This window comes from Myodes glareolus, chromosome 23 (genome assembly GCF_982192425.1).
Source record: "Myodes glareolus chromosome 23, mMyoGla1.1, whole genome shotgun sequence".
In the NCBI taxonomy this organism is placed as follows: domain Eukaryota; kingdom Metazoa; phylum Chordata; class Mammalia; order Rodentia; family Cricetidae; genus Myodes; species Myodes glareolus.
The window spans coordinates 13,814,223-13,830,601 of NC_142048.1; the positions used below are offsets into that span (position 1 = coordinate 13,814,223).

The window sequence follows — 16,379 nt, forward strand, 5'->3', positions numbered from 1 at the left end:
ATGCGCACAGGCATCCGCATGAAAATGCACACACTACACACAAGAAGTCATATGTTACAGCTACTGTGTGATCTCGCTGGACATAGATCCACAGGAAATGCAATCACAAGTCAGGGACCATGCAGTGTCCAAAATACAGATTCGGGTTAAGCGCCCACCACAGATGGAACGAAGAAACTGCATCATGGGTGAAAGCGTGGTGATCCGACGGGTCTTTATGTTAATTGAAATGACCCAGGCACAGAAAGGCAAACACTACATGACCTCGCTTATCTGCTGCGATCTCTATGCCATTTATTATGAAATAAAACTCGGGGACCAAATACAAAAATAAGAACCTGAGACAAACATCGACGAGAACCCCGCCTCCCCGTCTCCCGACTCACCCAGAGCCTGGGCCGCCTTCCTGTCCGCCTCCTATTCGCTGGAGGCCACTCTTTCTCTAGTTTTGGGGAACTCTTTGATCCATTCTGACCAGCTGAATGCAAACCCCGCCCCTCGAGCCAATGTCTGACTTCACTGACCATCAGACTACAGCACAAAATTCCTGCAACAGAATCTAAAAAAGCTCAACAGTGGAGGAATTAAATAATGCTGAGCAGGACCGGGAAGCTGTCAGTCACACAGGAGAGGTCCAAGACACCGATTGCTCACCGTGGTGGCTACTGACAACCCTTCAAATACATGAAGGCTGCGGACAGGAGGATGTAAATGCTCTTGCCACAGAAAGAAATGCTCCGCCCCTGAGACAGTGAACATGCTGCTCGGCTCAACGAAACTATTCCACAGTGTACACATATTCCAGAGAGCATCGGTGTGCAATACACACAAACGGAAAATTTCATTTTCCATTTTCTAAATAAGTAAATTTTTAATTTTGAAAGAACTTATAAACATAACCAATATGGTGGTATTTCTATCAACAAAGAAAATGATGACATCCTAAAATTGTTATTAATTTCGTGTTTAAAAATGGAACTGTGGGCCAGGTTGTGGTGGCACACATGCTTATTCCCAGTGCTCAAGTGGTAGGGGCAGGTGGATATTTGAGAATTCCAGGCTAACCTAATCTACACGGGGAAATGTAAGTCAGTCAGCATTACACAGTCAGGCCCGATTTCAGAAAAAGAAAAAAGAAAACATGAGAAAAATGTGTAATTTTTTAAATGTGTACTGAATTACTTAGAAACAAAATTACATCAAGTCTGAGATTAATTTTAAATATCAACAAGTAGCAAGAGTGGGTGTGGTGAGTTGATACATGAGGCTCTAGTAGCCACGGTTTATTGCTCTAGACAGCAGCATAAATGTCCTTCCATCCCTGCCTTTGAAAGGACATTGAGAACTAAGATAATCACTCCTTCGACTCACTTTCCTTTATTTGAGAATCTGCGTAAAGACAGTGTGAAAGTCGCTGGGTGTGGTGGCAGAAGCATCAACCCCAGCACTAAGAACACAGAAGCAGGAGGACCACACGGTCAAAGTCATCCCTGGCTACATAGTCACCAGCCTGGACCACGTGAAACCTTGCCTCAAACACAAAAGGAGAACCAAATGTCTTGCCGTTTGAATGAACACTGTGCATTGCTACCTACTTCAGAGTATGAGGGGTGTGCTCTTCTCTCTGCATCTCCACATGGGTCAAGAGCACAGCTCCTCAGACTGCAGCCAGCTTGGGATGACCGTCATCTCCTGATACCATGCTGTTCTCAACACACACTGGGAGCGCTGGGGTGAGAGAATGGGACCCGCTCCCTTTGTCCGCGCATGAGCAACCACCACCGGAACCGCTCCTCTGTGCACTGCTCTGAAAGGTCTCAGTCAGAGAGTTCCTGCGTATAGATGATCCTGCGTGTCTGTGATCAAGGGGGAATGAGCTATAAACGCCCCAAGACCTGGAACCCAGATGGGAATATGCACTGCTTTATTCTGTGTGATTTCTGTGTCTTCCCCACAGGGAGAGGGTCTGTGTGGAGAGCTGGGGTGGCAACCGACAGCGCATACTGCCTCTAAAACCACTTCCTAGCTTCGCTCTTTCTGGATTCCCATTCTCTTATTATTTAATTGCACTTCTCCCCCTTACATTCTCCAGACTTCGACAGCATGTATAGCAGATACTTGGTTGGTCGTAGGAATAAATACGTACCATGGGGCAGGATGGAATGTGCGAGTTCTCTGACGGATTTGGACGGAGGAATTATTTTATAATCCCATAGATGTCTCTTTGCAGGGAAGAGTACCTGATTTCCCACTAGTAACGCTGGAAGGGGGATTTCAGAAGATCTTCCTTAATGCTCTTCTACATTAAAATCAAGGGCAACATTACAAAAGGCTGGCAGATGGCCACAGGCCTTTGCAACATGTTACTAACAATTAAATGTGTTTTTATCCAACCCCTGGCCACACCACTGCCAGGGTCTTAAGATTTTACGATATTTCCATTGTGGTGCTAATTTGTCTATGACTTTCTGGGCGATTTCAAATTGCTCTTGTTACTCAGTTTCAAGGGTTATAAAATACTGATAGGTCTGTTTACTACTGGACGCATTAGCTAGCGTCTCCATGGCAACGGCCACTCCTTGGTTGGAGCCCTAGAGCTGAGTGTTATTGTTACAATGGTTGCACATCTTCTGCTTCCAAAGAGCTCAGAGCCCAGTGCTGACATCACCTGGGAATTTTTATAGTCTTGGGTGAGGTAAGATGATGACAGAAATATGTTTTAATCCCTGTTTCACTTATCTCTGGATTGTTCTATAAGAAATGTTTAGTTGTGAGTCTGTCTCTGCGTGCTAATGGAAACCATGGGAAGGTTTTGAACAAAAGAGTCACAAGACAAAGCCATCTAAAAGGCCATTGTTTGTGCTACCTAGTGTTCCACTGGTAAGGAAGGAGTGGCAGACAGACGAGCTTCGGGAACTTTATAGAGAGTCCAACAGACTGTTTCTAACACTTCATACAGTGTTTCAAAACTCAAGAGGAATTGACATAACTCTTGATAATTTGGTTGTTTTAGTATCCGAGAAATTTACGTGTATTTCCTTTCTGGTTTAGGTCAGTGGATTGCCGACCCCAGATCTCAGCTGGCAACTAGATGGGAAGCCCATACGCCCTGACAGTGCTCACAAGATGCTGGTCCGTGAGAATGGAGTCCACTCCCTCATTATTGAGCCAGTCACATCCCGGGATGCCGGCATCTACACATGTATTGCCACCAACAGAGCGGGACAGAACTCTTTTAACCTGGAGCTTGTGGTTGCTGGTAGGTGGCCTGTGACTCCTTCCTCACTGCCAGAACAAGTCAGACGACACAGCTGATCATCATTAGCTGATGTAGAAAATAAGTCAAAGGTCGGACACAACAGACTGTGTCACCAAATACAATGGTAGTATGTCGTAAGGCTTAGTCACTAGGCAGCATCCAGTTTTCTTACTTAGCATAGCCACTATTGTTTATCTTTTCTCTCTCCCATCACCTAGCAAAGAAGGGAAGCAGATCTGGGAAGTTCACCTTTTCATGGCTAAAACAGACCTAGTGTTCCACGGGGAAGGAGCCACTGACAGACAGGCTTCCAGAACTTCATATAGAGAGTTCAACGGCAGATTTTAACAGACCATACGGCGATTTTAAAACTGAAAAACTTGGGGCTGGAGAGATGGCTCAGTGGTTAAGAGCATTGCCTACTCTTCCAAAGGTCCTGAGTTCAATTCCCAGCAACCACATGGTGGTCACAACCATTTGTAATGAGGTCTGGTTCCTCTCTTAAATACTGTATACATAATAGATAAATAAATATTTTTTAAAAAACCTCAAAAACTTTAAGCAATGTTGTCATCTCCACTCAATTCAGTATCAAATTATACTCAAACTTGCTTTCTAAGCAATACTGTAAGTAATTTGTGTACAGGAGGTTAGACTCTTTGACAAACCTTTGTGGAAAGATTTATACTGCCCGGAGGAGTAAGGCAGAAGTAGGATCATGACGGCCTGACATCTGGCTATCACGAAGTTTGTCAAAGCACAGTTAAAGCTTGATTGGCAACGTCATCATCTATGTTAGCTTGGCCAGGCCTTGCATCAGCCCTGTGTGATAATCACAGCTTCCTGGGGCCCCCTTAGTGAGCTAGGATTAGACTCATGACAGCCTCTTGCAAGCACTCCGGGAACCACTCGGCTTCTTCAGTAGAGAGGCAGTGAGAATAAACTGGGAGGTCTTGGCTATAAAATCCAGGTTTTAATGGCAGAGCCAACTTGTTTTTTCTCACAAAAATCTGGTAAATGTATGAGAGATGCTGTCATTTTAACCAGGCATTTAAATGTGCAAAGTATTCTATCTGCCCACATGGCAGGTTTGGCTTCATTATTTCTCTAAGTTCAAACTAAACTGTTCATTTTTCTCGTATTAAATATGCCCATTGGTCCTATTTGTCCATCAGACGTGAGGGGCCCAGAAACAGACATCGGGGCACGCCTCAGCTCTCATGTAGAGCAGGCAGTGCACACTATCATGGATCAAGGGCTTCACCACCAGATATCAGTTTGTGTCCCGTGTATGTTTTAAACATACATGTTGTAAACATATAGCTGTGTTTAAAACCAGCCTGAGTATCCGAACTGCACACCAGTGACAGCATGCACCATCTGGAGCACACTGTGCACGACGCTGCCTGGGCAGGACTTCATTCGCATTTTTCCAGTTTAACCCTTAAAAGTGCTGTGACACCTTATGGCCCCCACTAGTTGAGATGCGGAGACATCTCATCATCTCATCTCATCATCATGCGGAGACATGTCATCACTGGTGACACAGCTCATAAGACACAAACTAGTCTCCGATGGCAAAGACCGAGACTCAACGTTAGTGTGCAGGAAGATGCGCATCTCTAGGTTCAATGTTGGGAGCTCAGGTGAAATTAAACCTTATTCTTTCTCTGAAATTGTTTCCACCAGTGATGCAAGAAATCAGTTTCCTGTTGGCTTGTAATGTTCAGAATATTACTTACAATAGGTCCTATTCGTTTTGTTTATCAAGACAGAGTTTCTCTATGTAACATCCCAGGCTGTCCTAGAACTCACTCTGTAGACCAGGCTGGCCTGGAACTCACAAAGATCCGCCTGCCTCTGCCTCCCGAGTTCTGGGATTAAAGGCGTATGCCAATGCTGCCCAGCAAGTCCTGACTTTTAAAAGACTAAGTAATAAAATCCTATACGATAATCATAAAGTTGTGTTCAAGGAACACAGATTAGAATTTGTAATTTACACCCTACACATCCTTAGTTTATAGATAACTGTCTAAAATTGCCAAATTTAGATAAACGTGCCTTTTCCGCATACATTCCCCCCCATCCTTTTAAATCCTGTGTGGTGTGTCTCATTGCTTTATGAGTTCCAAATCTTAAGTCTTCAACATAACCATTTCAGGCGGCAGCCAGTGAATCCTAGTCCTGAACCACTAGGGGGCACCAGTAGATAAAGACTGTGCACTCAGGGAGCCTTAATTAGGCGCAAAGCTTCCACAGGCACCAGCAATGACTCTGAGTCTCTGAGGCCTCTCAGGCAGGCATTCTGAGGAGCAGATGTCCGGGTACTGTGTGGGCTTATCGGTCTTGAATTAATTGAGGGAATACATGAGTGGAACGAAGCGTACAGACCTTTGCTTGTGCAGAGGGCTCACCTCTTAATGTGGAGTGAAAAATGGTATCATAAAAGAGCGGCTCCATCTTTCTAAAGCCTCTGAGTTCCTTGCGGAGACCCTTTTGTATGCCGCTAACAGATGACTCATCTCATGTTCCCTTAGCTAAAGAAGCACACAAGGCCCCCGTGTTTATTGAGAAGCTGCAAAACACAGGGGTGGCTGATGGATACCCAGTGAGGCTGGAATGCCGAGTTTCGGGGGTACCACCACCTCAGATATTTTGGAAGAAAGAAAACGAATCACTCACCCACAGCACTGAGCGAGTAAGGTAAGACGACGACACAGTGGCTTCAACTACACAGCTTGTGTAGCGCTGGGGCCAGATGCGCAGATACGCTGGCTACTGCATGCAAGTCGGTGTGGGAAAGTCATGCTACTGTGCACATGCAAGACAAGAGTCACCCTTCGTCCCAATGTAGGTTTAAGCTTTCGGAAGGTAGCAATGTTGGTATGTGGTGAGCATGTTCTGACTTAAGTTAATTGCATATTTGAAAGGTGTATATCCAAAAGAAGAGATAGATTCATTTGCTCCAGCGGCAACAGCCTCGTCTGTGGTTTTATAAAGGTTAGGCCCTCCTCTAGGAATAGTGCATAGATTTATTCCCCCTCTTGAGGTCTGCTCCACTCCCCCATTAACTTAATGGGGCTAGCTGCCTCTCCAGAATAAGTATGATCCTGTTATCCGCGGCTCGCCCAATTCCGTTTCTAATGACCTAATTAAAAATGATGTTTCGTGTCCAAAGCTGCTTTTGAAAAATCTCGAGCTCTAATGACTTTATCTTTTTCTGCAGCATGCACCAGGATAATCACGGCTACATCTGCCTGCTCATTCAGGGAGCCACAAAGGAGGACGCTGGGTGGTACACTGTATCAGCCAAGAACGAAGCGGGCATCGTGTCCTGTACCGCCAGGCTGGACGTCTACAGTGAGTGCCGCCCCGTTTCTTCTCGCTGCATTTCACACGCTCACCGATGAAGAGCTGGATGTCAGCATGACATATCACATTATTACTCTAAGCTTTATGTTCTAAATTTATACTCCAGCATTTTATTTGCCAAAAAAAAAAAATTCATGTTACTCTTTTTCTTTCTGTTTATAGTTTCCCGACATTAATAGCGAAACCCCTCCGGAAGAACAAGCCCCCAAGTATTGCCAGGGTCTTTGATTGTGCATGTTGGTTTCTCAGCTGCCTAGTCGGCTGTGGCTTTCTCACTTGAGCATTCGTAGGGCTAACAGTGGGCAAAGGCGTAGCCTTTGTCACGTTTTCTTATTCCTGTTGTCTGTAAGTGACTGCCTCTTAACATCGCTGCCTGAGTCACAAGCCTCTCGCGGTGTCCTGCTGCAGTCGTAACATGGGCTCCTTGATTCTGGAATGTGGACTTACGGAGCAAAGCGCTTCTCTCATTAATATATCTTAGGCAGCTCAGCAGTAGATCCTTGAACGTGTATGTGTGTGTGAATGCATCCTAAATTTAAAAAACCACCAGCTCAATTTAAAGACTAGAACAACAACATTATATGATCAGTTGATATAAGAAAGACCACATTTTAAAACCATTTTAAAACAAATTCCAAAATTTTACTTCTGCTTAAGAAAGTAATAGTCCTTTGCAAGCATCCCAAATGCCTGATATGCCTGATTCTTTTCAGTTTATTAATGTTAAAAATCTATCTCCAATTCTTAACTATAATTATTATTAAAAGAGGGGAGGATGGGTCAGATGTAAGAAGTTTATCAACTGTTTGAGATTTCCCAGCGCAGCTGTTGCCTGGCTCTGCGGTCCCATGGCCACACACAGACAGTGGCTTGTGACTCCTGTAAGGAAAATGCAGAAGGACCTCTCAGTTATTTCCTTCTCTACCGGGCCTGCGTTCATTCTTTCACAAAGAATATATATGTGAGGCCCCGGAGAGATAGCTCGGCAGCTCAGAGCACTTCCTGTTCTAGCGCCCCCTGGCTTCCCAGGCACCGGGTACATACTCAATGCACATGCACACACACGGGCAACACACTTAAACACACTCTGTGCACATACACACAGGCAACACACTTAAACGCACTCCATGCACACGCACACACACAGGCAACACACTTAAATGCACTCCGTGCACACGCACACACACAGGCAACACACTTAAACGCACTCCGTGCACATGCACACAGGCAACACACTTAAACACACTCCATGCACACGTACACACACAGGCAACACACTTAAACGCACTCCATGCACACGCACACACACAGGCAACACACTTAAACGCACTCCACGCACATGCACACACACAGGCAACACACTTAAACACACTCCGTGCACATGCACACAGGCAACACACTTAAACACACTCCGTGCACGTGCATACACAAAGGCAAACCAGTCACATATATAGAAAACAAAATCTTTTTAAGGAGAATGTGTATGGACCCAATATATATCAAAAGACATAAATTTTGGAAGTGTGCTTTCGTTTTTAGAGATAGGTTGTTTCTCTGAAACTCAGGCTGACCTGTAACCCATTGTGCAATGCAAGCTGACCTCAAATTTGCAATAATCTCCTGCGTCAGCCTCCCAAGGGCTGAGATTGCCAGTGTAAGCCAGCAGGCTCTGCTAAAAGCCATTCTGCGTTTGAACTTCTAAGGCATTTCCAAGCATATCTTTGCTAAAAGTCTTCATTTGCTGTCTTTCTTTGTAGCCCAGTGGCAGCAGCAGCCACAGACCACCAAGCCAAAAAAAGTACGGCCCTCGGCCAGTCGCTACGCAGCACTTTCGGACCAGGGACTAGACATCAAAGCCGCTTTCCAACCTGAAGCAAGCCCGTCTCACCTGGCACTGAACAGCGGCTTGGTAGAAAGCGAGGACCTGTGATTGGCACCCCGTTGAAGCTGAAAACCGAACGCCATTGCTTTGACCAACATACAACTCTGTCACATTATGTAAAAGACAGAAGTATACTTTTGACTTTAAGAAATTTAAAAACACACACACACACACCAAAATCATATTTTTCTTACTTGATAGAGAATCTAAGTAGGCGATGCTCATAGAAACGAACACACTGCACAGAAAAATCACATCTGTTGCCCAGGTTAGAACTTACAGAACTGTTGTGATTCAAATGCTCTGAAATGCCAAGATGCCGAAAGAAATCAACTATTCAAAGGTAACCACGATTCAAGTTACCTACAAGTGCCTTCAAACACAAGCTATAGGTGCTACAGTGTGGCAGCGTGGAATGTTAGATGCTACGGGGACTCTAAGGTGCAGGGTCTACAGATGGCTACCGTGAACCACGTGCAATAGGGAAGGGTGGGGATGAGAACCGTGACGAAATCCGAGCGACGCCTTGTCTTTGCGAGCCACTTGAGTCAGATCAGAAAGGAGGAATTCCTGGCCTTCGATGTCGTCCGGATCAGTTTCCTTTTTATGCGACTTCAGTCCGGAGCTTCCTTACAATCCGTATTAACTAAAAGACTAGGTCAAACTTAAACAATTGAAAGTGTTCTCTAGAAAGTCGGGATGTATCGCAGCCCATTCCACAGGAGGCAGGGAAACCACCCAAATGACCAAGGCAGGATGTATTCGGAGGGAAGGGGTTTGGAAGGCAGGGAAAGAATGAAGGAAGGAATTGCTACCCACACAGAGATCTCAGATCCAGGTAGAGGAAAGCATCAGGAGTGGGCTGGGTTCCTCTTTGGTTTTCTTCTTAAAATCATAGATGCAGAAACATTGCCGTTAGCCAGTCAAGGACTGTAGGGGCTCATCTGGAAGTCTGGAGCACGTGTGTGGTGAAGGCTTCCATGTAGCTGAGTGTGTAGTTGACGTTAGTGTGTAGAGTAAGTTGGACATGGTTGAGATTGTAGGGGTGGCATGAACGGGAAGTAGCCTAGAGGGTCTAGTCTGCCTGGGGGAAACGGAGACTTTAGGGACAAAAAGAAGCTCGTGCCACAACGAGTTTCTTTTCCGTTGGCACTAAGAGGTGGTGAACGGAAACTTCTAGTTCCCTTCACTTCCCCGATGCCATGGAACCTAGCCTAAGAAGGGCCAGGCTCGGAGCACCTACAAGGCCAAGCTGCAAAGACCACTTTTTGATTCTGCATCAGCTAAATGGAGTCGATTCTGACCAGACTTGATGACTTTTAAGTCGGAACCAATATTTTTCTTTTATAATGAGAGAAAGTAATTTGGCCTGATAGTATGAACCATGAGGCTTTAATGGTACTTTGCTATGAAAAGAAAGCACTGTGTTCCTCATGCAAAACCTATCTATTGTTCATTATTTATAAAGTGTCGAACGCTCTTAGCTCAGTTACTCAACCCATGCACAGTACTTCCAGCAAGCTTGTGTCTGTGACCACCCCATGTATTCCGTATTACTGCTCCACATACACAGCCTTTTCCTTCTCTAAGAACACCAACCAACCGAGCTTTAGCAGACTTGAGCACTGGGTGGCAGATGTTCTATACAGTGTGGCACAAGACTGCCCACACACACATTGCTAATGGGGGATTTAAGTAACCATGCAGGGTCTTATGGACCTATCTCTGTTGTAGAATTGTGACCTATAGTATATCATACTTGCCAAATTTTTCTGAATGTGTCTTTTTTTTTTGCTAATTTGCTGGGCTTGGGATTAACTAGCATTCTTTTGCCACCTTTTATGTTGTATTTATGAAAAAAACATTAAAAAAAAAAACAAAGTACTGCCATACTTTGGATTGTTGTGCTATTGTAATGTGGACTTAACATCAATAAATAAATATTTAACAAACAGTAGCTGATCCTTTGTGACGCTGTGCTCTGTGGCTGCTGTGCTGAACTGGTAGAGTCAGAAGCATCCCGTTTCACTGTCAGAGCTGGGGAGATCAGACGCTGGGCATGAGAAGGCAAGGTCCCAACTCACTGTGTAAGAAGAGGTGACATCAGGGTGTCATTGGCTGCAGTCTCACCTGATGCTCAAGTAGTTAAGACAGAATTCAGAAGTTCCTTGGTGTTATGGGACAGAGGACCCACTTAGTCTGCCAGCCGGTGGTTGGCCATGGCTATTTCTTCCCCTCCGTCTTCAAAGCCAGAAGGGAGAATTCCCTTCATGAAGACACTTTTATGCTTTGATTCTGGTATGGAGAGTCCATTCCCCTTTAAAAGTGCATCTGAATAGATCAAGCCGGCCCACACAATCTCCTTTCTAAACAGCATTTAGTATAGAAGCTTAACTGTACCTTCAAATCCCTCTGATAGGGGTAGGGAGCTGGCTCACCACATACATATTTGCTGAGTACAAATGAAAACCTGAGTTTGTATCTGCAGCAGCTACCTAAAAACCTGGCCAATGACATCTGTACCCTCAGTGCTGAGTGGGTAGCAATAGGCCGATTCCTGGGGCTCACTGGTCAGCCAGATTTGGGGATCTTGTCTCAGAAAATAGAAGCGGCTGAGAAAGAAAATTTCTGGCCTCCACAAGTACCTGGGCAATTGTACCCATGCTGTGTGTACACCATGCACACACATAAAAGAAAAAGCAACCTCTTCCAAATAACACCGAGATTCAGGCTTAATTGCATAGGAGAGGTTTGTAGGGCAGCTTACTGATTCTCAAAAAAATCGTTCAGCAAGCAAATAAAACCAGAAGTACCAGTTATTCACCTGGGTTGTTCAAGGCACGTGACATATTGGGATTTCACCTATAATGTCTGGCATTTCGTTTTACAGCATCAGATTTATTCTTTATGTCGAAATTTCATCTAATTAAAAGAGTTTTCCCATGGTACTATAAATGGCAAGAATCATCTGATTCTTTTTTTTTTTTTTTTTTTTTTTTTTGAGAAGCCTGTAGATCAGTTCTTAAAGTAGTTCTGGCTACACTAGCTATCAGGAACTTACTAGAAATGCAAGTTCTTCAGTGGTCCCCAGTTCTTCTGAATTTTGAGGTCAGACAGATGACTCAGCAGGTAGACACTTGCCAATAAGCCGGATGATCTGTGTCCAGTCTCTGAGACCCACAGGGTAGGGGAGACTGGCATAAATATTTAAATAAACACACATATGAATGTTTAAAAAGTTAGAAATCTGGGTTGTTCTCAAGTCTTCCAGTTCAAAGACATCATCTGAGGAGGGTTGGTCCCTCGTTCCTTCCCAGCTTAGCTGACTCTCAGAAGCCTGGAGAAACTGTTAACAAACTCAATCACAAGCATCTCTCAGAAGAGACAATGGTTTGTCCATGGTTCCTTTGGTTACTTCATGAGAACAGTCTCCGCTAGTGGGGCGATCTTCAAGAGGCCTCAGGATCTGTGCTTCTGTGGAATCAGTGGCTACAGCTCAGCAACATGCTGTGTTCTATCACCAAAATTCTTCCCAATCTGAGTTAGTTGACCTCATTGTAAACCCTCTCTAAAAATATGTACGTACTTCGCAAATACAGTGTGCTGTCATGAAACATAAACAAATACAAGCGACACGTCCATTCAAATGATACTGTGAGGATTTCGAAGCAAAGGGTTCATGTATATATACACACGTTCCCAGCCTAAAGCAGACTTCACAGAGTTCTGCTTGTTTGTTTTAAAAGCATATGCCCATAAGGAAAATGGAAAAGGAAGAGACAAATGCCAGAAACTGAGAGATAGGTACTTAAAACTGGTCCATAAAAGCTACTCAACAATTTAAGGAAATGTCATTTAAAAAAGAAAGAACCCACTCTGTTTCCCCAAGACAGAGCTCACAAAAGCCTACAGTTAGCATTATTTGCAATCAGACTCATTCTCTCACAACTATATCAACCAACTTCTAAATGTCTATTGTTAATAACACTTTTCTCCCATAAAACGTTATCGCCCACGTACTTTTTCTCAGAAGTTACTGTGTGATGTACTCCTTCCAATGAGATAAGACAAGATGGAGGACTGAAGGAATTTTGAGAACAAACAAGAAAGATACTGCTTAGAATTCATGTCTCAGAATAAAAGGGATTAAATACTAATACAGAGCTTGAAAAATAAGATTTAAAAAGTGCATCATGGGTACCATATACTACCAAATAAAATCCCCAGTACCAGGAATGGGTTACGTCTTTTTGAGTTGCTGACCAATGGGGTCTCATAATATTAAACTATTGTCACTATTACTGGTTACTCTCCAGACTGCTGAAGATATCACACACTTATGTTGTCAAGCATAGGAAAATCAAGTGGATGCTTACCCAGAAGACTCACCCTTACTGGCTACTCTTCATGGTGCTGGAAGATACTATACATACTATGGAGGGAGAAAAGCAATCATCAATATCACCTCACTACTAACCTGTGAGTTACAATAATTAAACTGCCTGCAAGGTATGGCAATTGATGCAATAGTGGTACAAGTGTCATAGGGGAAACCAAACACTGCTTTAAAAATGGATTTAAGGTCCACTCTATGAAATGGAACTCATACATGGCACCATCAATGGGCCAAAGCAAAGCTAGATAGATTATGAGCCTCAAGAGAAAACCTACTACCAACACTCTGCTACATCAGTGGCTCTTAACTTGTGGGCCATGACCCCATGCAAAGCTCTATCTCCAAAAATACTCGCATTACAATTTATAACAGTAGCAAAATTACCGTTACAAAGCAGCAATGAAAATAATTTGATGGTTGGGGGGTCACCACAATATGAAGAAATGTATTAAAGGGTTACAGCATAAGAAAGGTTGAGAACCACTGTGCTAAATGAACAGAGCAATAGGACTCCAAATAACATATTGGTATGCCCACTGATCTGTGCATTCTTCAACCCTCATCACAGAAGTTTCTTCTTGCTGTAGATGGTGTTTAACACAGAACCCCACCATTGGTCCACATGCAGAAAATAAGACTGCAGAATGCTTAGCTGTGAATGGAATGTCTCCATCACACTCCTTGGCTTAAGGATCGAGGATCTATGCAGAGGAAGGAGCAAAAGCCAGAGGTGATGAATGGCTTCTAGGAAATGATATTTTCTAGACCCGACAGGGAAGGTGCACGTTTGACCTCACCAAGACTGACAACATGCACATAACGTGCACAAGCTAAGCTCAAATCAGACAAAACCCCAGCACAGAAGTGGAGAACAGGGCACAGAGTCCAAGCCCTCACCAAGATGCTATTCATAATTGATAGCTTTGGGGAAAAGGAAATCAGTTAACACTAGATACACCAACTGCACTCCATGGCAGGCTCCATGCTCAGGCGTAGCCATACAACACAAACCGAACTCCATGTTTTTTGTTATTTTTTTTTTAAGATTCATTTCTTTATTATGTACACAGTGGTCTGATTGCGTGTATCTCTTCAGGCCAGAAGAGGGCACCAGATCTCATTACAGATGGTTGCTGGGAATTGAGCTCAGGAAGAATAGCCAGTGCTCTTAACCACTGAGCCATCTCTCTAGTCTCTGGACTCCATGTTTTTTATTGTTGTTGGCTTTTAGTTTGGTTTGTTTATTTTAAGAGAGGGGAAAGAAGAAGAAGTTGGGTGGGTGGAGAAGTAGGGAAAGATCTGAAAGGACTTTGGAGAGGGAAAAGAATATGGTTAAAAAATATATATGAAATTCTCGGGGCTGAAGAGATGGCTCAGAGGTTAAGAGCACTGACTGTTCTTCCAGAGGTTCTGAGTTCAATTCCCAGCAACCACATGGTAGTTCACAACCATCTGTATTGAGATCTGGTGCCCTCTTCTGGCCTGCAGGGATATATGCAGGAAGAACCCTATATGCATAATTAATAAATAAGTTTTTTAAAAAAGAAAATTCTCAAAGAACAATAAAATCATTATTTTAAAGGAGAGAGAGAGAGAGAGAGAGAGAGAGAGAGAGAGAGAGAGAGATGCAAAAGACATGTCACTGGCCTATCTGGAAAGAAAGAATACATTCTAAAGAGACTTGTATTTCCCTCTTTGTACATCAGACTATCGAAAGAATGGACCTAATGGATTAATATTTATCCAGAAATATTCTGCTGTGACAAGAAACGGCTGAAGGCATAGGGGTGGCCAGAGGAAGAACTTGTCTCCAGGAGAAAAATTTTACAACTTGTCAGGTGACCTTGCAGGACAGGCTTGGCGCTAAAACAAGGGTAGGCGGGGAGCACATCTCGGTCACACTGCTTAGTTGCGCATCCTCTGCTTTGTCTTTAAATATACTCCTGTGTTGGGACCCCAAAGATAGACTTGAGGAAGGGTTCATTGTGGTACATTTCTTTAATTTCCCCAACTACTCAGGAGTCTCTCAAGTCCAAGAGCAGCCTGGGCAACACTAGGAGATCCTAATGGAAAAATAACAAAAACGGAAGTCCAACAATTTGCAGCACAGTAGACCGAATCACCTCAAGTACTTCCTGAGGCCTTTCTCATACTGGCCAGGGTGAAACCAGGAATCCACCACATATCAGTGACATTGAACCCAACAGTTTGCCCGCTTCAACAAGGTCATCAGATACCTAGACTGCCATCGAGAAAGAGGTCAAATATTTAAGAAATATTTGACTTGGTATGGTAATTTATCCCCCCTCCTCACTGATCTGATGAGGAGGTAACTCTCCTACATCCTTTTTTCAGGCCCTATGGGAAGGATGTTATAAATACTGCAGCCAGTAGGAATGCGATCCCTACATCACTAGGGAAGCAGAATGAGCCACCCCAGAGATGATCACTCTTTGGCTGTACTCTAAAGAAGGGACTTGGGCTTTGTTCTCTACAGCAAGGGAATGCTGATGGAATTTTAACCTGGCCTATAGCTTCAACCCCACAGAGAGCATACGATAGATAGGTAAGGGCTGCTTTTGTTGGACGATTATGTCATAAAGTTTTCTAATCACCTCAGTGAAGCATTATGAATTTACTACTAATACTAAGGAAATAAACACACATGAGCTTTAAAGGAAGTCCAAAACCCAGCATCATAAGGTACAAGTGATATTTGATAAAGGAGAGAAATGGGATTATGTCATTACTACTATTATGGTATGTAAGCTTTGGCTGCACACTTGAGAATTTGCTTGCATTTTAGGAATGCCCAGTATTCTCCAGATTATGCCGCTCTATCCCACAACCACCTCTCCCACAACCACCTCTCCTTCACCTACCTCCAGCTGGAAGCGTCAGGGAAGCCACCATCCCTACCCCTTTCCCTGTCACAATGGGATAGTGACAGAGGGAAGATAAAATGTGACTCGGCTTATCCAAAACTCCCTTCACCCCAGTGTTCTCCCTTCGAGGCAGCTGCAAGTGGACTGACCACCAGCTCTCGCGCTCCACCGACCATTTCCTCCGGATAAAAGGACCCGAGCACTAGCGTTGAGATGGGCTACGGGAATCCTAGTCTTCATCTTCTAAGTCCTGCTGGTTTATCGAATCAATTCTTTCCCTTGCCCCAACAGTCTGTCCTCAATTCACTGGAACCTTATTGATTCGTTAAGTAAACGGACAAGCTTGGTAACACACACAGTACTGAGAGCATCCTATTTGGATTACTGGTCCAAGAATTCCAAGTTACATTAGAGGTAATTATTCAAACTTAAGACATGTGTATACCTGGTGTGCACTGTACAGAACAGCAAGGTAGAGCTATCAGGAAAGTGCAGGACTTTTAATTGCATAACAAATGAAGACGCAGCATGTACTTTGCTCTTGGATCCTATACTGTAGTTGAAAGACAAAAATTAACATAAATG

At 43.9% G+C, this 16,379-nt stretch overlaps 1 protein-coding gene across 5 annotated transcripts in view; it reads left to right on the top strand.

Annotated features, from left to right (window-relative positions):
• The window catches only part of Palld (palladin, cytoskeletal associated protein), a 374,662-nt gene extending 364,192 nt beyond the window's left edge, over positions 1-10,470 (top strand). For all 5 annotated transcript variants that reach the window (XM_087900784.1, XM_087900785.1, XM_087900787.1 and 2 more), the window contains 4 exons: positions 3,052-3,259; positions 5,797-5,962; positions 6,486-6,619; positions 8,389-10,470. In XM_087900784.1, the coding sequence (XP_087756910.1) occupies positions 3,052-3,259; positions 5,797-5,962; positions 6,486-6,619; positions 8,389-8,561 (681 nt within the window). In that variant the 3' untranslated portion in view covers positions 8,562-10,470. The remainder of the gene's footprint in view (positions 1-3,051; positions 3,260-5,796; positions 5,963-6,485; positions 6,620-8,388) is intronic.
• The last annotated feature ends 5,909 nt before the right edge of the window (positions 10,471-16,379 follow it).